Source organism: Gymnoscopelus braueri (genome assembly GCF_963280865.1).
Source record: "Gymnoscopelus braueri genome assembly, chromosome: 23".
NCBI classification, from domain to species: Eukaryota; Metazoa; Chordata; class Actinopteri; order Myctophiformes; family Myctophidae; genus Gymnoscopelus; species Gymnoscopelus braueri.
Window position 1 is genome coordinate 16,576,383 of NC_137625.1, and position 23,398 is coordinate 16,599,780.

A 23,398-nucleotide genomic window follows, 5' to 3' on the forward strand; every position below is an offset into this window, starting at 1 on the left:
AAAATAGCCTATATACAAGCTCACAATGCGAGCTTGTAGATCTGCTATTTTCAAACATTTTAGTACTTTTACTTTTGGTACTTAAAGTACATTTTGATACCAATACTTTTGTTCTTTTACTCAAATCAATTTTGAATTCCGGACTTTTACTTGTAACAGAGTACTTCTACATTGCAGTATTGATACTTTTACTATTCCCATAGACGTGTTTAATATCGCATCATATAAGAATTGTGTTACAAAAATAAACAAATGAGTTTAAATCCTATGGGTATGACGTCTCAACTGACGGCGAGAAAATGCTAATGTTATCGCCAACCAATTCATAACATTTTCGCCAAAAACTGTATCAAATATGAGTGACTGACTATTGTCGTAAACGATACAGAGACACCTCCCTGACAATAGCGCCGGGCAATTTGTTTATTTTTGGACCACAATCCTTATGTGTCCAGGTCCAGCAGAAAGGGACAGAACTCGAATTGTAAAACGGCAGAAAATGAGAAAATATATACGGTAATATATATTTTCTCATTTTCTGCTACTACAAAAAATGTTATATATATATACAGTATATTGTACTGTGTATATATATATAATATATATATATTAAAAAATCGAGACGATTCTAAGATGACCCAATGTTATTCTCCATAGAGAAATTACTTCCGTGACCCAAGGGATGAACGAGTGACGTCAGGATTTAGGTGCTCTTTGACAGTGTTTCTCAAGCCAAGGACCCCCAAATTGATATGTACAGTATGTGGCCCTGGACCCGCACCTGAAAATATGTCGTGCTAGTGACCCCCAAAAGCAAAGATTTGTGTTAAAAAATGTCTGCCGTAAAAAAAAAATATGAAAAAATTGTGCAAATCTTCATCTTTTTTTTTTACGGCAGACATTTTTTAACACAAATCTTTGCTTTTGGGGGTCACTAGCACGACATATTTTCAGGTGCATTCCTAAGTCAATAATTTGATGGTCAGCGGTAGGCAGCGGTTCCGGTAGGAGAAACAAAGGAGACTCTTTGTGTCTCCTACCGGAACCGCTGCCGGTCATCAAATTATTTTCTTAGGAATGCGACGAAAACTAAAGAAATATCCATGAATTCAAGTCTCCATGGGGGTGACTAATCGATAAGAAAAAAGCCTCAATCTGTGATTTCTTCATCTGGTCGGCAGTTTGTAGAACAGCAGGAACAATATTGCTAAATCATCATAATGTTTGCATATTGTGTTAATTGTTTAGTGTGTGTGTGTGTGGGGGGGGGGGGGGGGCTTCTTTCTTAACCCATTAATACCTGGAACGCATCTGTGTCACTTTTAGATTTCTTTAGGCTATTCAAAAATAGCAGATATACAAGCTCATAGCGCGGCACCGAGTGCCGCGCTACGAGCTTGTAGATCTGCTATTTTTGAAAAATCGTGAAAATTATTTTTTTAAATTTTTTTCCGAAAAACTGTTAGGATTTAGAAAATGTTTAGAAGCGGCCTCAGGTCTTAATGGGTTAATGTTTCACATTTCGCACATTAGGACTTGGTCAATGGTCACGCAAACATTGTCAGTCGTGATATTTTATTTTGCTTTAATCCATGGCTAATGACATGATTACGACAAACACTTTAGCTCTGTTTCCTCTCCTATCCCCCCCCCTTGCATGTCTCCTTTGGCCCTGTGATGATTGAGTGTGTGCGCTGCGTCTTGCAGCTGGTGTGTTTTTAATTGCATGCTTTTTTTTCCCCGGTGCTGTTCTTTATTTATTTTTTATTTTTTTTCATGACGACGTCTCGCGCTGCTTGATTATCTTTTAATGACCGTACATAGACGTGTAGCGCCCAGGCAGCGATCGCCGAGCGGGGCCGCCTTGCATAACACCCCATATGCTGGAGCCACGCCCTCAGGGAGCTGTGTGTGTGTGTGTGTGTGTGTGTGTGTGTGTGTGTGTGCGCGCACAGCGTTCAGGTCGTATTTCAGCGGTCTGATGGTCTATATACCAGCTGAGTGTTTAGATGCCCATGAGGCTAGCAGCACAGGTGTGTGTGTGTGTGAGTGTGCACGTGTGCTGTGGAGGGGGGAGTGCATGGGGTTGGGGGTCTGTATGTGCTTGTGCATGTGGCCCAAATTGCATGTGCACCCGTATGTTCTGTTTCCATGGTTACACCATGCCCCTCCTTTTCCCCACACACACGCGCGCGCGCACACACACACACGTGCACACACAACCCCACCAATCAATGTCAGGATAGACCGTTAGACTTCGATGCTAACACCACCTTCTCAGTGCTCTATGACACACACACACACACACACACACACACACACACACACACACACACACACACACACACACACACACACACACACACACACACACACACACACACACACACACACCTCTAAGTGGATCAACTCATGTGTCAATTTAAAGAGTTCCAGGTTACAAGATATCTGCAGGTCATTTCCTGACTCTTCACTGTAATTCTGTGTGTGTGTGTGTGTGTGTTTGTGAGTAAGTGACAGCTCAGAGGGTCATATTAGCTGTGTAAGCCAGGGTTGAGTAGCCTTACTGCCCGTCTGCGACTGCTTTGATGGCAGAACATCTGTTGGCTCTGATATGAAGCTATGACTGTCTCTCTACCTCTCTCTTTCTGTTTCTCTCTCTCTCTCTCTCTCTCTCTCTCTCTCTCTCTCTCTCTCTCTCTCTCTCGCTCTGTTATGAATTCCCAAGCTGTTCGCCCCTCCTCCCCTTCTCTAAAACCCTGTCCCAAGCCACCTGTGTCTCTCCCTATTTCTCTCTCCCTATTTCTCTCTCCTCTCTCGCTCTCTCTCTCCCTTTCTCTGTTATGAATTCCCCAGCTGCCCCCCCTCCCGTCTCTAGAACTCTGTCCCATGCCACCTGTGCAGTTTTAATGCATAATTTATCTGCTAAGTAACCACATCCGAGGGACTCATCCCTTTCTGCCACCCCGCCCCTCCTCCCTGCGCTTGTCATTTTCTCCTCCTCGGGGCTAAAGGATCGGAGGCTGCGGACACTTATTTATTTATTTGAGGAGATTAGGCTCGTTTGGCAATCCAAAGGGTCTAGAAAGCCACTGTCATTTTGCCTCACCGATTGAACCTGCGAAAACACCTGAACCTAATTAGCTAATTACTGTACTGGTTCCCGCTGTGCAGTGAATGGTAATTTTCCAATTAGGAAGTGAATTCAAGTCGGCGTGCATAAAACTTTTATAAGGTGCTTCTGTATTTCAGGGGGTCGGCGGGCTTGTTTATCTGTCCTGTCGGTGGATATAGCTGTTTGTTTCTTTTTTTTTTTTAAAGGCGTGATCTCTGTTTTTATGGCGTTGTCAAGCGCGGCCTGTGTGTGTGCGTGGCTGACATGTTGTCGTTCCGTGTGTCCTATACGCGGTTGCACGTGTGGCCTTGCGACAACTACGAGGAGTCGTATTATTTGACGCATGCTCTCCCGTGGCAGTAACAATCGCCGTCGCGCTGCCGCGGTCGTAGCTCAGCCCGTCACCCCCCCCCCGTTTCCTTTCTTTCCCCCCAAGGCCACGCTGTTGCGCGTGTGCTACGCGTTTGTCCGCGTGCGCGACGTGTCCTCGCCTCGTGTGTGTGTGTGTGTGTGTGTGTGTGTGTTTTATGGCTGTGTTGTGACCAAGGCACAGCCATGCATTACATCTGAATATGAGGGCAAAGCTAGGAAAGGGAAGACGCAGGGCCCGCGCTCCCTGCATACCAAAGCGCCACAGTCCCCCTAAATCATCGGCCCCTCGGAGCTGCCACCGCCTTCCCTCTCTCGTTTAACCCCTCGCCTCCCCTCGGGCAGGGCGGGCCACCCAGGGCTAATGCACCATCACTGTCCCCCCTCTCTTAACCTTGGAGGAAACGGCCCGGTTCTGCTCGGTGGAATGGGTTAACCCATTAAGACCGGGGGGAACGCATACTTGTGTCATTTTTTAAGATTTCTTCGGGCTATTGAAAAATAGCAGATCTACAAGCTCATAGCGCTATGAGCTTGTAGATCTGCTATTTTTTTATTGGGGGTGGGGGTGGGGGGGGGGGGGGGATTGTGAAAATGTGTTCAAATCTTTGAATATAAACTGAAATCTTTGCTTCTGGGGGGTCCCTGGAACAAAATATTTTCCGATGGGGGTCCGCGGACAAATACATGTCATTTTGGGGGTCCTTGACATGAAAAGGTTATAAATAGCAACATATTTAAAAAAATAATAATAATAAATTAGGATTTAGAAGACATTTGTAGAATCCCCAGAAGTTGAGAACAATAAGATTTGAGTTACAAATGATCGCTTTTTAAGAAATCTAAAAAATGACACACCGATGCGTTCCCGGTCTTAAAGGGTTAACGTCTCGGCCTAGCGGGCCGGTTCTGCTTGATGGAAGGGTGGAAAGGGTTAACGTCTCGGCCTAACAGGGCCCGCTGCCATCCGTCTCCGTCTCTCCTGACAACAGCCATCCTTTTTTCTTTTCTTTTTTTTTCTCTACGCGAGTAGGCGGGGCGCGCTGACACCCGCCAGTCAAACGGGCCCGTCCAATCCGAGAGCTGATACTGTCAATGATCTGCCTAGCGATTATTCCATCCATTACTTTTTCAACTAAGCGAATGATCAAGAAGCACTTTTTTGGGATACTTAAATTTTTTTTGTATATCATTGAATTAAGGCAAATAAATAAAAAAGATTAAAATCATTTTTTATAATAGATTAAATTGATTTTCTGATTAGCCACCAGCCATATTTTATAATGTCTTACAGCACCACAAAATATATAAACTTCAAATCTACAATCTCAGAGGGGTGCCCGCTGGCCTAGTGGTCCAGGCGCATACTACACATGCTGGTAATCCAGCTTGTGACATCGTGTCGCGGGTTCGACTCCCGATCCCGATGACCTTTGCTGTGTGTCAACCCCCCCATTTCTCTCCCCCATTTCCTGTCGGCCCACTGTCCTGTCAATGAAGGCAGGAAAAGCCCCCAAAACTAAATCTTAAAAAAATTAAAATAATCTACAATCTCAGTGTTTCGCGAGGCGACACATTGTGAGCTTCTAGATCCGCTATTCTTTTTTTTTATTTTTATTTTTTCAAATCAATTGTTTTCTTTTCAGCGATTAATCAGATTCCTCTGTGCTCGTGTCATCAGACCGTTTGTGCTAGAGAAGTGTCAGGGGAGACTTGAATTGGCCCTCACCCGGTCGGTCGAGGGTCGGGTCAGCCCGTGTCACCAAAACAACCCTCATCGCCCATTAACTCAGATGAACTCTGATCGGTCGATACATCAAAACCCCCCCACGACCTCCCGGTGTCCCGCCTGTCAATCTATCGAGAACGAACGCCCCCCTCCGATTGGCCGCCGTGCATTTACCTGACATGAACCCCTCTCATCAAATCACTCACAATCGAGTCTCATTGGTTCTAAAAGCCCCCAGAGTTGAAAAATGGACATTTGCACTTTAGGAGGGAGAGAGAAGAGGGCGGGTTCTTCAGCAGCGCCACCGCAAACATGATGGATGGTTTTATTAAAATGGCATTTGACGATGCACACACACACACACACACACACACACACACACACACACACACACACACACACACACACACACACACCCCGTGAGGATAGTTAATCTATATTCCCTGTGCGGTTGTACCTCCAGCATACATGTTGTTTAACAGCATGGCCGACTGTACGGTGTGCGTTGTTTGATATCAGTGCTGTGTCGTCGCGGTCGCGCATAAACCTTGTATCTCCATATTTCAGTGGTGGTGGAAAAAAGTACTCAAATGTTTTACTTAAGTAAAAGTATCAATACTGCAATGTAGAAGTAGAAGTCCGGAATTCAAAATGTACATGAGTAAAAGTACAAAAGTATTGGTATCAACATTTACTTAAAGTACCAAAAGTTAAAGTACTCAAATGTTTGAAAATAGCAGATCTACAAGCTCACAACGCGTCGCGATGTGACGCGTTGTGAGCTTGTAGATCAGCTTTTTTCAAACTGCCTAGGTATAAAATAGGGCTAAAGTGGTTAATGTGTGTTTTATAATGTAATCATTTATATCTGCACAGTAACTAGTAACTAAAGTTTTCAAATAATTGTAGTGGAGTAAAAGTACAATATTTGCCTCTGAGATGTAGTGGAGTAGAAGTAAAAGTATAGACAATTGGAAATGCTCCAGTAAAGTAAAAGTACAGTACTTGAGTAAATGTACTTTGTTACTTTACACCACTGAAAAACGATAATAAAAAATTGAACGGTTATGGACTGACAAGGTTTCTACCCGACAGCAGCGATATAATTAATGAACGCCACCGTCTTATCATCGGCAAAGAATGCTTTTTCAAACTGTTCATCACGATTGCTGTAGAAAGAAAGACGCTCCAAGATCTGTATTGTGGATTATACACCAAAAAAGATGTGATTTGTGTAAATTGGCGTGTAATGGAGTGCTTTTATGATAGTCATTTTTTAAAATGCTAAATGCCTTGTTGGATTTCAGTAGTGGTTATTATGGCTTTAACCCATTAAGACCTGGAACGCATCTGTGTCACTTTAGATTTCTTTGGCTATTCAAAAATCTTTTGTTTTCTTTTTATTTAAAAAAAAAACTGTTAGGATTTAGAAAACATTTTTTAACTCTTAAACTGCCAGGGTTTTTCAAAAATAGTACTCAAAAACTGCCAGCAATTTACATGGTAAAACATAGGAAAAATGCTATTTATTTTCGTTTATTTTTTAACATTGTAGTGAATGGAGCAGCAACTTTTTGGAAAATATTATCTCCTGGTTCTTTGTAAAGAATGGAAAAACGGAAAAAACAAAAAAATAAATAATTATTTTAGAAATTGTTTTATTTTGTTTTAGATATATCTTTTTTTTAACGTTTATGAACGTTTTTGGCAGGCAGAGAGTTAAGAATCGTCTCGGGTTTTAATGGGTTAAAAGGAAGCAAACTGTTTTGGTGTCTCTGTTGCGCAGAAACCTCTTATCTCCATATTTTTTCCCCGTTCATTTACGCCCTACTTGATCATCCTACGGCGTCACTCAAAAGTAGCAGATCTACAAGCTCGAAATGCGTCGCTTTGCACCGTGTTTCGAGCTTGCAGATCTGCTACTTTTGCTATTTTTGAATTTGAACCCTGAAAAGTAACCGTTTTGGACGTATTCGGTTTCCACCCGACAGAAAATGTCTGATTTAGATTCCCACACACACACACACACACACACACACACACACAGAAATAACTGCACGTCTACAAAGCTACACCGAGCTCACAAATAAGTCTTAACTCAGACTTCAGGGAGCTCCCAAAAGCACATCAATTTGCAACCAAACCACATAACGTGCATAATTCTGCCGTTTTTATTTCACTGCAATCAAAGTCTTAAATAAAAAAAGCCCTCGGGGGCCGCGAGGAGGGTTTCCAAAAATCGATTATATATCTAAATTAAAAACCATGAATTCCCTGTCACGCATTACGATGTCAAACCTTAAGGACTTTTAAAGGACTTTTGTAACGCACATTCCAAGGACGGCAAATTATATTATCAAGCGTTGCGGTTCTTTGATTTATAGCCTCGGAATATGAAATCAAGTACCTGCGATGAAAGTGTGCAGACCCACGCGGGAGATGTACTTTGAACCGTATTGATCCGGTAATACAATCTTTTATATTATGTATTGTATGCAGAAGCCTCCAGGAGCTGACTTCAGATGAGAGTTTGAACAATAGATGTGCATGTCTTTTGTACCGTACTGTAAAGAAACTTAAGTGCATTTACTCAAGTATTGTTGGTACTTACGTATATTATTTTTACTTGAGTATTTCCAATTTTCTTTACATTTACTTCTAGTCCACTACATCTCAGAGGCCAATATTATACTTTTACTCCACTACAATTATTTGAAAACTTTGGTTACTAGTTACTTTGTAGATTTTGATCATTATTACAAAACTTACATTATTGTGAGCTTGTAGATCTGCTATTTTCAATGCATTTGAAAACTTGTGAAATACATTCTGCATAATGAGTACTTTCTACTTTTGGTTCTTCAAGAACATTTTGATACCAATACTTTTTGTGCTTTTACTCGAGTACATTTTGAATTTGGGATACCTGGCACAAAGCATTTTCATATGGGGGGTGTCCGCTGAGGTGGAAGTGGCCTTGCTGTCCGGGCAATCGTCATTCCTGGTTAATCATTCCTCACCTCTAATGGCTTTGTCAATATGGACAGCATCATCGAACCGCCAGGATATCCAGGGTCTCCGAACCCCATCTCCCAACTCATTAATTCAAAGAGTTGGACACAGATTTTCAATGAGGGGTCCTTTTTTAACTTTGTATGCAACTCCAGGGGTCTCTCTGGATGTTTTTCTTTTTTTTTTGGTTGCATTCTACAGATAACACCGTGCTTCAAGGGGACTTGGGGTTTGTTATGGTCAGTCAGGGCCGGGTTTAGGCGTGTGGGACATGGGGTCTGTTATGGTCAGTCAGGGCCGGGTTTAGGCGTGTGGTTGACGTAGAGCAGTTAGTTGCCCCGGGGAACGGACGGGCCCAGGCTGGCCCTGACCTGACCTTTTTAATGGGTTAAACTGTACTTAAGTACAATCTTGAGATACTTTTACTTTACTGGAGGATTTACAATTGTCTATACTTTTACTTCTACTCCACTACATCTCAGAGGCAATTATTGTACTTTTACTCCACTACAATTATTTGAAAACCTTAGATACTAGTTAATTTGCACAACGTCTCTCATCGCGGCGCTTTGTGAGCTTGTAGATCTTGCTATTTTGAAATATTTTAGTACTTGTACTTTTGGTACTTTAAGTACATTTTGAGCGTTGGTCAGTAACACTTAGAGTCATCAATGGGCCTGACAATTTAAACCTGACCCAAAACCGACTCGGGAAGTTGAAATCTGAGCCCTACCCGAGCAGAACGTACAATATTAGGCCCTGCCCGACCCATAGCCGGTGGTCGAATAATCAAACAGTCGTTACTAATAGCAGTAGAATCACTTACTTAGATTTTGATCAGTCATGCACATTGTGTTGTCATCATTTAACTGAATGTGTCTTGGCATAGCGTACAGTCAGTAACTGGTGCAGTAAAATGTTCAGAGTTGTCTAGTTAAGTGAAAGTGAGCTGCAGCTGTCAGTGTGGGCAGGAGGGCTTTTAGATTTATAAAGCTTTTGATGTAAGCTCCTGAGATGAAGAGCTGGAAGGGAACCACACCACACACACACACACACACACACACACACACACACAAAGAGAGAGAGGAACGGAACCTCGTATCTCCATAGTTCAACTATTAATGTTTTTATTTTTCAGATTACTGCCCTACTTTGACGTATAAGAGTGTTACAATAAAGGGGTGAGAATAGCCGATCTACAAGTTCACAATGCGATGTGAGCTTGTAGATGGGCTATTTTCACTACTATGTTTTTAAAAATGGAACGCTTTGGATGTATAATGTTTTCATCCGAAGGGCAACGTAATGCAACATATCCCCCCCCCCCCCCCCCCCCCCCACACACACACACACACACACACACACACGCACCATGAATTAATGAGCCGTTTTACCCAAAGGGGCTTCATCAGGAATATAATAGGGGGCTAAATTGACTTACAAAGCGCAAATTTATGAATAACACGCACCCATTGATTTTGGGAGGGGTGTGGGGGGGGGGGGGGGGGGGTAATGAATTAAAGATGGAGCCGCGGTGTGAGTTTCCATGTGACGGAGACGGAGGGCTTAATGAAGAGGATTCACTTTGTGAGACACGAGCTCAAAGTTCTGTCCTTTGAATCAAACTGAAGAAATGTCTCACTTTTGCTGCAGACGTCGGTCCAATTGGCTGCATCCAAATTCAGCAGAGGGGTTATCCGTATAACTCACTCTCTGCGTGTGTGTGTGTGTGCGTGTGTGTGTGTGTGTGTGTTGTGGATTTGGTCTTAGTGGATCAAGCTCACATTATTAGCATTGACATGCTGTCACCTTTATATCAGCGTTCAGAACAGGTCTCGTCCTCTTTTGTCCCAGCGCTGTCGTGTGTGTGTGTGTGTGTGTGTGCGCACACGTGCACGCTCAATTGTCCGTCAGATTAGGCGTGTTTATTCACACACCTGTGTGTGTGTGTGTGTGTGTGTGTGTGTGTGAGTGTGTGAGTGCATGCATGCATGCGAGCGTGTGTGTGTGTGTGTGCATTAGGGCACATTTGTGAATGTAGCTTTGATGGTGGAGCCTGTCTAGACTTGGCATCGAATTGGCGGGAGGTAGGCAGCCCAAACAGCCAGCGGCGAGCCTCTCCATGGCCCCACTGCGCTCCTCTACCTGGCTCCCCGAGAGCCGCTCCTCCATCTGCAAGCATCCCCAGTCTGCCAGGCTGGGGAATTAAGTCCAGTCAGCCAGCCAAGAAGTACCGGTCCAGTACATTCGTCTTTCTGGGCTTTTTACCCACGACCGCACTGCTTTGCTTTCTAATAGCGGTACAGCACAGACTTGATGAGAGCGAGAAGTGGCTGCGGGTGCCTTTTTTTTTGGGGGGGGGGGGGGGGAATTGCTCAAGAACATTGGCTGGAACGCAACATTTTGTTTTGTTCAGACATGTTTTTTTTGTTAAGCTAATTTGTGTGTGTGTGCTCGCGGTCATTCATAAGTAGTGAAGGTCAGTCCAAAGTGTCTTGGCAGTTGTCTGTCTGACTGACACACACACACACACACACACACACACACACACACACACACACACACACACACACACACACACACACACACACAGTCGCTCTCTCTCTGTGTGGCAGCGCTCTAGTCACATACCTGCACTCAACTGGAACAAACAGGGATGGTTGGATGCTCAAGGAAGGTCATCATCCCTGTGTGTGTGTGTGTGTGTGTGTGTGTGTGTGTGTGTGTGTGTGTGTGTGTGTGTGTGTGTGTGTGTGTGTGTGTGTACCTCTTGTCACAGCCAGCAGTGTGACTGTGCCTATGGGCCCACATACTGTAACAGTAACATACATGATGTGAAGAGATGTGTGGTGTGTGTGTGTGTTCGTGTCACTGCACCCACGGGCAACACACACACACACACACACCGCTGAAGGTCAGAGGTCAGCCGGCCCGGCGGGTCAGCCTGTCGTCCAACGACAAGCCCCCCCCCCCCATTACCCAGAGACCCCTGTAGTGATGCCCACCCTGGTAATGAATGGTGACACGCTAATCTGTGTCAGCCCTGATTGGCGCTGCAGGTTTGATTAACCCATTAAGACCGGGAACGCATCTGTGTGTCATTTTTTTGTATTACTACAAGCTCATAGCGCGGCACCGAGTGCCGCGCTATGAGCTTGTAGATCTGCTATTTTTGAAAAATCGTGAAAATTCGTGGCAAAATCTTGGATTATATACTTTTTTAAAGCGAACATTTGTCAAATATTTAGTTCCAGGAACCCCCAGAAGCAAAGATTTGAGTTACAAATGTCAGCCAAAAAATATCAAACATTTGCACAACTTTTCATGATTTTTCAAAAATCAAGGAAGATCTATAAGCTATGAGCTTGTAGATCTGCTATTTTTTTTATGGCCAAAGAAATCTAAAAATGACACACTGATGCGTTCCCGGTCTTAAAGAGTTAAACGCCCCGGTGAGCTGCATTGTGAGTAGAATGTATATTACCTGAGGCTGTGCGCGTGCGCGCGCGTGTGTGTGTGTACGTGCATGTGCATGTGCATGTGCTCGTGCAAGCCCGGCTACAGCCCAGAAAGACGCAAACCGTGTCGGTCCTGCTGTTTTTTTTTGGTCCCCATTAACCCCGAGTCGCCCTCCCCTCCATTGCCACAATTCCACCTCTGTTTACTCTCTTTTTCTTTTCTTTTTCTTCTTTTTTTTTACCCTTCCTTCCCCATCATCCCCTTCCCTAACCCCACCCCGGTTTCTTTATTTAGCTTCGGTGGGATGAATAATTGAATGTAATTGGTTGGTGTGACCCTGTCTTTTGTCGGGGCTGATGGGCGGCCAGGCTCCGCGGAGGAGGTGTCACTTGTTCCTCGTCTAGTAAAATGTCCCCTCCCTCCCCCTTACTGGAGGAGCGCTAGCGGTTTAGCCTGCCTCGCTAGCGCCCGCGTACCTCCTCAAGTCAAACGGCTCCTGTATATACCCCGAGTTGTACTTCGACTTTGATTGATCGAACACTTTATTAGTCAAAAATGTAATCTGCACAGAGGTACAGTGAAACACGTGGGCCAAAAGGATAACACAAAGTATTCATTTCATCAACAGAGCATAGAATATTAACACATTAACACATTAATGCATGTCATCTGAGAGTCAACTCTTTCTATGTTCTGTATTTTCTATATTACAGAACAGCGGCAGTGTATGACCCCTCATTTCAAGGGGATTTAATATCCATCTCCACTTGTAGTTTTCTACCAGTTTTGAAGAAGAAAAGAGCCTGTGTTTCACATCCTTCAATGGATTATGTCTGGGCATTCCACATGGCAGAGTAGTAGAATGAATATTTTCCCAAGTACCAGATCGTGGGCGATCCCTCTGGTGTTGTGGCTGTGGGTGCCACTCACTTTGGAGAAGTAGTTAGACGGGTATGTCTCTCTGAGTATCTTAAATACCAATCCCGTTGATATTTGCTTAACCCTGAATTGAGAAAAGAAGCGAAAATAGCCGATCTACAAGCTCACGGTGGCAGGGACGTGCAGAAGGATTTGGAGAGGCAGGGGCTGGAATTTGAAAAGGGCACCTATTGGATTTTTTTTTAAACAAACAATTACCATACTTTTAGGCCCGAAAACCTGACAAATCCGAAGAGGTATCATTGCGTGCTTAATGTCCTCAAAGTCACGCACCCAACAAGCTTTGAACTGAGCAGATTGGTCCTTCTGTTCCAGAGATAATGGCCAAAACATCTTGAAAACGGACACTTTCGCCGGTTTTCGATCGCCGATTTTCGATCGAATTTTGGCCATTGTCGCCCGTTTTTCTTTAATAACACGGGCTAGGAAGGTCGTACGGCGACAAACTAGATACCTGAGTAAAGTTCACTTTGAGCTGCATCCAACACATCCACTGGCATTTCCGTCGGCCTTACCGTTAGGCTGCTAGGGGTAGTTGAAATACATTTTTTGTTTATTATTTTTTATTTTTTCAGTCTGGAGAGGGCACTTTTTTAGCGACAGGTAAAAGGGCAGGGGCTCAAGCCCCCTTTCATGTCTATGTGTGCACGTGCATGCACGGTGGGGGCGGGGGGCAGAGGATTCTATTACAGTATCGTGGTGTTCAAGGAGTTAAACTATGTCCACCTGCATTTCAAGTCCACACCGCAACATTAACAAACACGATGGTGAACGATATTTATCGTTGCAAAGGTAGTTATCGTTACAGTGCTCTGTGTTAAGAGCTCTTTAGTACTCTAACTCCCGAACCCACATTAGGTTCTGAGAACCTTATCGTCTCGGGTGTCCAAAACTGTTACTTCTCAGGATTCAAATTCAGAAACGGCATTAGTAGCAGATCGACGCGAGCTTTGCGGATCTGCTACTTTCGATGCCTTTGTGTGACGCTGGAGTGTGATCAAGTAGGGCGTTAATTTACGGAAAAAAACCAAAACAAAACCATTTCAAAAAGTTGAAATACGGAGATAAGAGGTTTCTGCCCCGACAGCAACCTTATCTGAACTCGCGAGCCGGCGTACGTGGTCTATGAAAAAGACCCAAAACCTGTGAAATCCATTAGAACGGCTCACTTAAGTTCTTGTAGTCTGAAAAAGAGCTATTAGTTGCGCACGGGTGTCGCACAACTACGGGTCTAAATGAGGCTTAAACATCCTGCTACACGCACACATGCACCTCCTGTAGTCAAATAGCTGCTCTAAATGTCTCGCTTACTCGCACACCTCTGAGAGGTAATTGAAATGTTGGCATACTGAAAAGCCATATAAAAAAGAAAAGAGGGGAAGAAAAAAAAATCCCTGGGTATAATTAGCGTAGCGCTAACGCTATAGCGCTACACTGCAGAGACGAGGAGGCGGGTGGCTGGGCCGGGTTGTTATTGAAACTACTTTCTAACCTAATTAGCGCTGTGATATCATGCAGTTAAATAATTAGCTGGAACCTAATTGGCCAATATTATTATCACTACGCTATTTTAAATAAATAAATAAAAGGGATAATTGTGTCCTCTGCTGTGCTCTTCTTCCTCCCTCCCCCCTCTCTCTCTATCTCGCTCTCTCGCTCTCTCGCCCTCCCTCCTTGAGTAAATGCATCTAAACCCCTTATAAAATTAGTTTTTTACTTTACTTGAGCATTTGTATTATTGGATACGTATGACTTTCACTCCACTAGCCTACATTTCTAAAACAAATGGCAGTATTGTACGTTTGACTCCACTACATTTCTATGAAGGGGAAAAAGTATATTACGAATGAACCACTTATGCCCTATTTCAAATATACTGAAAATAGCAGATGTACAAGCTTACTTATAGATCTGCTATTTGCTAATGTATAGTGTGTGAACATTTCTGGAAAATCGAATCAAAATGTAATACAGCAATGCATTGACATTCAAAATAAACTATAATTTGTTTTTATTTTGATTAAAGTGTTTTTAAAATCATGAAAAACATGTACTTTTGAACACTTACACAAACAAGTACTCCAGAGACCGTTGTAAATGGTAAATGGTGCATTTATATAGCGCTTTTATCCAAAGCGCTTCACATAGATTGTGCATTACATTCACCCATTCACACACACATTCATACACCGAAGGTGGAGGAAACCATGCAAGGGACCAACGTGCTCAGAAGGAGCAATTAGGGGTTCAGTGTCTTGCTCAAGGATACTTCGACACTAACTCAGGGGGAGCCCGGGATCGAACTGGGAACCTCACGGTTCCCATCCGGCCGCTCTACCGGCCACTCTACCCCTGAGCCACTGCCCGTTGTCGTGGCCTTATAGACTCAAGTACTGGGGCTGAGTACCGCCGCTTAGCTCCACACTGGCAAGTTGCAGCATGTCGATGCCTGTTCGCTGACCTTTGCCCTCAACGCTCGTCGTCTTCTTCTTCCTCCTCTCTCTCCCCTCCTCCTCCTCCATCTCCTTGGAGTTCATTATCTAGCTTTCATCCTGGCTCTGTGTGTGCGTGTGCGTGCGTGCGTGCGTGCGCACGCTGATCAAACTTAAGGAACTGCAAGCTGCATACAAACACATCATATCGAGCGTGGCATGCAACTCCTTAAATTGCATATCTTGCTTTCTGTAAACACACACATTAAGGCATACGTGTACACACACACACACACACACACACACACACACACACACACACAGAGACACACACGCACACACACGCACACGCACGCATGCACACGCACACACACACACACACACACACACACACACACACACACACACACACACACACACACACACACACACACACACACACACACACACACACACACACACACACACACACACACACACACACACAGTCGTTTCTATTACATCTTTTCTTAATTGTAAGCCTTGTTTTTTTTTTTTTTTTGTACCATAAAGCAACCTTTTCCCTTGTGCGGACTATACTACTATACTTAGGGGGGGACGTTTTGCCCTCACAAGTATAGTAACACACACACACACACACACACACACACACACACACACACACACACAGAGAGGCCAGGCACTGTGTACTGTTTGATATGTGGCCCGAGGCAAAGCACTCCCCCCTAATGAGTCTCCTGCCCTCGCTCGGAGAAGCCAACCTTGATGCAGGATATGACCTGCTTACACACACACACACACACACACACACACACACACACACACACACACACACACACACACACACACACACACACACACAGCTGCTGGGAAAAAGGTTTGTTGGCTGGTAGAAGCATCGGGATGTTTTTTGAACGTGTATTTATAATAGGATGTTTAGCTTGTGTGTGTGGTGTGTGTGTGTGTGTTGTGTGTGTGTGTGTGTGTGTTTGCGTGCTTTTTCCTGACACTCTCCTGTTATGCCTGACATCCGGTTGACTCCCACAGATAATTGGACGGTTGTTGTATTCAGCGGTGTAAAGTAACTAAGTACATTTACTCAGGTACTGTACTTAAGTACAATTTGGAGGTACTTTACTGGCATATTTCCAATCTTCAATACTTGCACTTCTACTCCATTACATCTCAGAGGCAAATATTGTACTTTGTACTCCACTACAATTATTTTAGTTACTATAGTTACTTTGTTGATTTTGATCATTACAAAACATACATTAACCAATTCAGCCATTTGAAAATAGCCGATCTACAAGCTCACTAGTGAGCTTGTAGATTTGTATACATTTTAGACATTTGAAAACTCCTGAAATGGGACATTCTGCATATCGAGTACTTTTACTTGTGGTCCTTTGCCAACGCTTTGTGTGCTTTTACTCAAGTACATTTTGAATAACGGACTCTCACTTGTAACAGAGTATTTCTACATCGCAGTATTGACCCTCTTACATGAAGCAGTACTATGTAACTTTCCTCTTCTACCCCGGATTTCCTGCACAAGTGCTGACATGTTTTACCATTGAGCAACCCAATTGTATAAGTTATATTGTATTAACATACTCTACCATACAGATTGGACAAAATTATATTTTATTCATAAAAAAGTGAGGCTTTAAGTACTTTTTTCCACTACTGGTTGTATGTTTTAGTACAGTATGTTACAGCTTTGGTTCTCAAAGTGAGGTCTGGGGACCCCCTGGGGTCCTTGGGGTTACCTGGGGGTCCCCAGCAAAAATGAGTTTTTAAAGCTTTACAATCATTTTAACCCCTTTATCCATATTGTATACTTTGGCTATTCAAAAATAGCAGATCTACAAGCTCATAGCGCGGCACTCGGTGCCGCGCTATGAGCTTGTAGATCTGCTATTTTCGAAAAATCTTTAACGTTTTTAGCAAATCTTTCAATATATATTTTTTAGCAAATCTTTCTATATATATTTTTTAAGCGAACATTTGTAACTCAAATATTTGATTCTGGGGGTCCCTGGAACAAAATATTTTGAGATGGGGGGTCCGCGGCCAGATATGTATAAATCATTTTAGGGGTCCTTGCCATGATAAAGTTTGAGAACCACTGTTTTTCAGTACATTGTCCCAGACTCCAGTCTGTGTAGTGAACCCCATGCTGCCAGTTTTTTTTTAGCTTCTCCCTCCCTGGGTTTTTCTGCGTGTGATGATGATGCTCAACGCCCGCTGACGCTAGCCTTGACCTTTGTGATGCGTCGGGGTTCTTTTTTTTTCTTAATTGCGGCACTTGATGGGAAACGGATGCGGGGCTTGACCTTCTAATTTTCCCAGCGTGCTGACATTTGGCTCAGGTCATGTGGGTGGATTAACCCCTTCAGACCGGGGAAACGCGTCTGTGTCATTTTTAAGATGTCTTTGGCTGTTTAAAAAAATAGCAGATATACAAGCTCATAGTGCGGCACCGAGTGCCGCGCTATGAGCTTGTAGATATGCTATTTTTTTGAAAAATCGTGAAAATGTGTGCAAATCTTTGAATATATCATTTTTGAAAGTGAACATTTGTAACTCAAATCTTTGCTTCCTGGGGGGGTCCCTGGAACAAAACATTTAGCAAATTTTCGCTTTAAAAAAATATACATTCAAAGATTTGCACACATTTTCACGATTTTTCAAAAAAATAGCAGATCAGCACTCGGTGCCGCGCTATGAGCTTGTTAGATCTGCTATTTTTTTGAATAGCCAAAGAAATCTAAAATGACAGGGATGCGTTCCCGGATTGAAGGGGTTAAAAGGGCGATACAGTCGTATCGATGTAACGCTGATTGCACGCTTCATGTTCGCTCAGCGGGGCTGAAAGTGCAGGCTAGCGTACGTGGAGCTATCAATTATTTCCACAGCAATTATTCTTTCATTTACTTTTTTGTCGATTAATCGAATAGTCGAAAAAAAGTGCAGTATATATATAACGTTGCTGTCGGGCAGAAACCTCCTATCTCCATATTTTTTACTGTACTACTTGCACTCTTTTCCACGAATCAATCAAACTTCCTTGAACCTCTAGGTCATTGGTTCTCAAAGTGTGTTCCGGGGACCCCCAGGGGTCCTTCGGGAGGTACCAGGGGGTCCCCCAGCAAAATAAGTTAACACAGCGTCACAATCATTTGAACCACTTTAACCATATGTTATAGTTTGGCTGTTCAAAAATAGCAGATATACAAGCTCCATAGCGCGGCACAAGTGCGCCTGTAGATCTGCTATTTATGAAAAATCATGAAAGTTTGTGCAAATCTTTGAATATATATTTTTTACTCAACATTTGTAACTCAAATGTTTGCTTCTGGTGGTCCCTGGAACAATATTTTGAGATGGGGGTCCGCGTCCATATACGTTTTGGGGGTCCTTGACATGAAAATGAAACAGTTTGAGAACCACTGCTCTGGGTTTCCTGTGTTTATGCTCAGAGTTCCAGGGAAGAATGTTCAAACGATATTTACAGAAACACACCAGCTTGTTCCCACATGTACGGAAACGTAGACCTTGCATACTCTCCTGTTATTCCAATGTCCACTGACCTGTGTGTGTGTGTGTTTACTGCAGATCTGGGCCAACTACGAGGAGAAACCGGTGGAGGGGACAGTTTACGTGCCGGAGGACAAAGAGCGCGTGGCAAACTACAAATCTGTCTACGTCACCGAGATCACGGACATGCTGCACATCTATGCCCAGGACGTAGAGAACGGTACCTGACAGACTCACTCTCTCTCTGTGTGTGTGTGTGTGTGTGTGTGTGTGTGTGTGTGTGTGTGTGTGTGTGTGTGTGTGTGTGTGTGTGTGTGTGTGTGTGTGTGTGTGTGTGTGTGTGTGTGTGTGTGTGTGTGTGTGTGTGTGTGTGTGTGTGTGTGTGTGTGTGTGTGTGTGTGTGTGTGTGTGTGTGTGTGTGTGTATTATCATGCGATGCGAGATTGCGGTCTAGCCAACACCAACTCGGGACTCCTGGATCGCTGCCCTCCACACTCTCCTATCTAGCATCAGGGTCTTGAGCTCACATTTCAGGTCTACAGCCTACAACTAACGCCCTACTATACTTTATCGTATTACAGCGTCACTCAAAAGAATCTGGCTGTTTAACCATTTTAATCGTGAAAAACTGTGGTGTACAGTAACGTACATTTACTCAAGTACTGTACTAAAGTAACATTTTTACGTACTTTTACTTTACTTGAGTGTGTCCAGTTTTCAGTACTTTTACTTCTACTCCACTACATTTCAGAGGCAAATATAGTACTTTCACTCCACTACAATTATTTGACAACTTTAGTTACTAGTTACTTTGCAGATATAAATTATGGTATTATGAAACATACATTAACCACTTTTTTTTAGCCCTATTTAATACATAGGCTATTTGAAAATAGCAGATCTACAAGCTCACAACGTGTCGGGATGCGACGCGTTGTGAGCTTGTAGATCTGCTATTTTCAAACATGTTAGTACTTTTACTTTTGGTACTTTAAGTATATTTTGATGCCAATACCTTTGTACTTTTACTCAAGTAACATTTTGAATACAGGCCTTTTACTTGTAACAGAGTACTTCTACATTGCAGTATTGATACTTTTACTTAAGTAAAACATTTGAGTACTTTTTCCACCACTGCTACTATCCTATCAACAAAGGCATAAAAGCCACACAAAAAAATCTACAGCAGATACAAAAAAAAAACGTGGCTGGCTAATAAGTGACTCAGCTAGAGCTAATAACATTTATAATGGCTGTGTTTGATTTAGGTGTGCCCAGAGCCATTGGTGTGAGCCATTTGACACGGCTGAATCATATTCATTTGATTAGCTGCAGCCATATTGCTCGCACTGTAAGGTCAGATTAAGGTCAGCCCGTCATGTTTTTAATCTGCCCTAGTTTTGAACCTGAACTGGAAAAACAAGCATATCGTTGCTGTCGGGGCCGGAAAACCCCTTATATCCATATTATATATGGATATAAGGCATTAATTTACCAATAAACACAACAAGTTAAAATACAGAGATGAGAGGTTTCTTTTACTCCTAACAGTATGTTGCTAGGTCAGTGGTGCTCCAACTTTTTCATGTCAAGGACCCCCAAAATGATATGTATTTGGCCACGGACCCCCCCCCCCCATTTCAAAATATGTTGTTCCAGGGACCCCCCAGAAGCAGATATCAGAGTTGAAATGTTCGCTTTAAAACCTATACTATATTCAAAGATGTGCACAAATGGTCATAGTTAAAAAAAATGGCAGACTAAATGACATAGCGTGTATATCTGCTAATTGTTTTAATAGCCAATTAAATCAAAAAATGACACGGATGTGTTCCAGGTCCTACTGGATTAAGTGAAGACTGCCAGCTTGTGTTCAATTAAATCCACGGGAATGATTCCAAAAGGGCAGCACACCCCAGACTTAAATGTAGAAGGCTCAAATGACTGTATGAGACAGAGAGCCTCTCACAGTGGTGCTTCAGGGCTTTGGCTGCTCATGAAAGACGCGAGCAGCATTTGACCCCCATGTTAGTCACTTAAAAAAAACATCGGAAAACATTAAAGAGACGTTTTGACTTTGACACTGACGACAACTCAACGGCTTAAAGGGATAGTTCACCCCCAAAATGACTTTTTTTCCCCTATCGATTAGTCACCCCATGGGGACTTGAATTCATGGATATTATTTTGTCTGTGTCGCATTCCTAAGCCAATCATTTGATGACCGGCAACGGTTCCGGTAGGAGACACAAAGTCTCCTCTGTCAGCCATTTTTGCGTGTGTTTGTGCGTGTGTGTGTGTGTGTGTGTGTGTGTTATTGTCTGGGAGTTCTTCTTCCTTTGGTGCGTTGCCTAAACTTTAACTACACAAATACTATGCCTAAACCTCACAGAAACTAGCCCTAACCTCACAGAAACTATGCCTAAACCTAACCTCAAAACCACCTCTATGTCAGGGGACCTAGGCGTCATCACAAATCCACAAACAGGGGACTTGAAAATGCAGTGGGGAGTCCTTTTTGTCAAGTCCCCACTTCGCATGTGTGTGTTTGTACCATATTTATGCATTTTTTCCAAAGGGAGTGGGCTAGGGTCAAATGCTCTCTACGCTGGTAAGTGATTAGATTGTCACACTGCTGGTTATTCCCAGCCTCAGACTGGCAGGACGTGAAGCCAAATTAATTAATTATGTCATTAAGGCAAAGAGAAAAAAAAAGCCCAGACTAAACTCAATTTCATGGGTGATGCCAAAGTGGACTTTGCACTAGGGGTGCAAATGTGTATTTGATTAAACGAGCACGCAATCAATCATTTTGTAGGTAGGCATTTTATCCTACCCCACAAAATGCATCGTCTCAGTCGTGGTGGAAACCTCACTATGTCCAAAACTGTTAATTTTCAGGATTCAAATTCAGGCGATCGACAAGCTCGACAAGTTTCAAGCTTGTGGATCTGCTGCTTTTGATGCTTTTGTGTGACGCTGTAGTATGATCAAGTAGGGCCTTAATTCACGTGCCTGAAAGCAACGATAAGTTAATCATACCAATGATATTTATGCCATGGGAGACATTACATTAAAGCTACAATCTGGAACTTAATAAGATTATATTTTAACTCATCTGTATGGTAGAGCATGTTAATACAATACAACTTGTACATCTGCAGTGGTTGGAGAAACATTCAGACCCTGGTGTTGGGTATAGGTACTTCAGCCTATAGCTCCCCCTGTGGCCAAGTGATGAGTGGCACATTGTGGTACTTTGACTTGGTTTTTGGGAGTTGATAAATGTTGATAAATGTTAACTATTATTTATATGCCCGGTAAGAGTTCACTCACATGTCAACCCGGTATCCGTCATCAGAACTGATGGCGTTCTGCCTCCGTGCCGAGATTGTTCCGACACCCGAACTGATAACCGTTAAATTAAATGCAAGTCAATTTGAATTATATTCAATTGCGACATTCATTTATTCACTGTGTAGCCTCAATCATTTTGAGAAATAATAGAATGTAGGTGTAATTGGGTAGACTTTTTCTTATCACAGTAACTTTTAGGATCTCCAGGTAGGGTACATGATACGATTATGCAAGAGTGACGTGTGTGTGTGCGTGTGCGTGGTGTTATGTGTTTATCTGAGTCTACTTTAGATTAAATAAACAAAACAATTCCAAGTCGTGATTATAATGTAGAGTTCCGCTGCGTGAATTACATCTGATGCAATCCCAATGGTTTCTAATCTTAAAAAAAACATAACAGGGTTGAGCGTCTGGCATCGATATTTAGTTTATCGCCCGTTATTATTTCACAAGCCATCTTGTTCTCCTTTGGTTTTAGTTACCAAACTAATAACATCTTATGATCACTGTGAAGAGACGTCATAAAACAAACCGCAGTGAAGTTGATGTGACATCAGAATAATATTATGTTTGGATTGGATTACTTTGTTATGCAACGGGCCAATATTGAACACAGTAAGCCATTGGTTCTCAAAGTGAGGTCCGGGGACCCCCAGGTGTCCCCGGCAAAAGTGGTTGATGTAGCATCACAATCATTTTAACCACTTTATTCATTTATATGTTGGTTATTCAAAAATAGCAGATATACAAGCTCACAGCGCGTCATTTTGTGTCAGATGTTTGCTGTATATATATATATATATAGCAACATAAGATGTTATGAAAACTCTTAGGAAACTCTTCATTATAACGTTTTCTACATTCTCTTGCGAAAATAGCTGATCTACAAGCTCAGCAATGGGGCCACGACACGTTGTGACCTTGTAGATCTGCTATTTCATTCACTTTTTTTGCGCGACACTGCCACGCAATGACGTATAAAATAGGGCTTTGATTATGTGGGGGAAAAACAAAACAAAAACATGGACATACAAGGTTTCTACCCCGACAAGCGTCGTAAGTATATCCGTACACACACAGCTTGATGGGAGGAGGAGGAGGAGGAGCAGCCATGCAAAGACAGCCGGGATTGTTGGTTTTTCGAGGTGAAAACTTGTCTCCCCTCCCCTCCTCCACACCTTCACAGTGACAGACCGGGACGGTGTTGATTTATTCCTGTCATTCACTAGTAAAAACGAGCGGAACATTGTTCCCGCTGGGGGGGGGGGGGGGGGTAGAGGGGTAGTCTGCACCGTAGAGATAATTGACATTCATAAAGTCAGTCTGGTGTAGAGAAAAGGAGACATTTCCAGCAGCCTCGGTACCTTTTGTGTGGGAGCGCTTTAGCGTGAGGGGTGTTCCTGCACAATAGGATGTAAAACAAGAAAACGCAGAGAGAAAAAA

At 43.0% G+C, this 23,398-nt stretch overlaps 1 protein-coding gene across 2 annotated transcripts in view; it reads left to right on the forward strand.

Annotated features, from left to right (window-relative positions):
• snd1 (staphylococcal nuclease and tudor domain containing 1) overlaps positions 1 to 23,398 on the forward strand; it is a 352,436-nt gene that overhangs the window by 246,643 nt on the left and 82,395 nt on the right. For both annotated transcript variants that reach the window (XM_080420799.1, XM_080420800.1), the window contains exon 18: positions 18,677 to 18,818. In XM_080420799.1, coding sequence (XP_080276925.1) covers positions 18,677 to 18,818 — 142 coding nt within the window. The remainder of the gene's footprint in view (positions 1 to 18,676; positions 18,819 to 23,398) is intronic.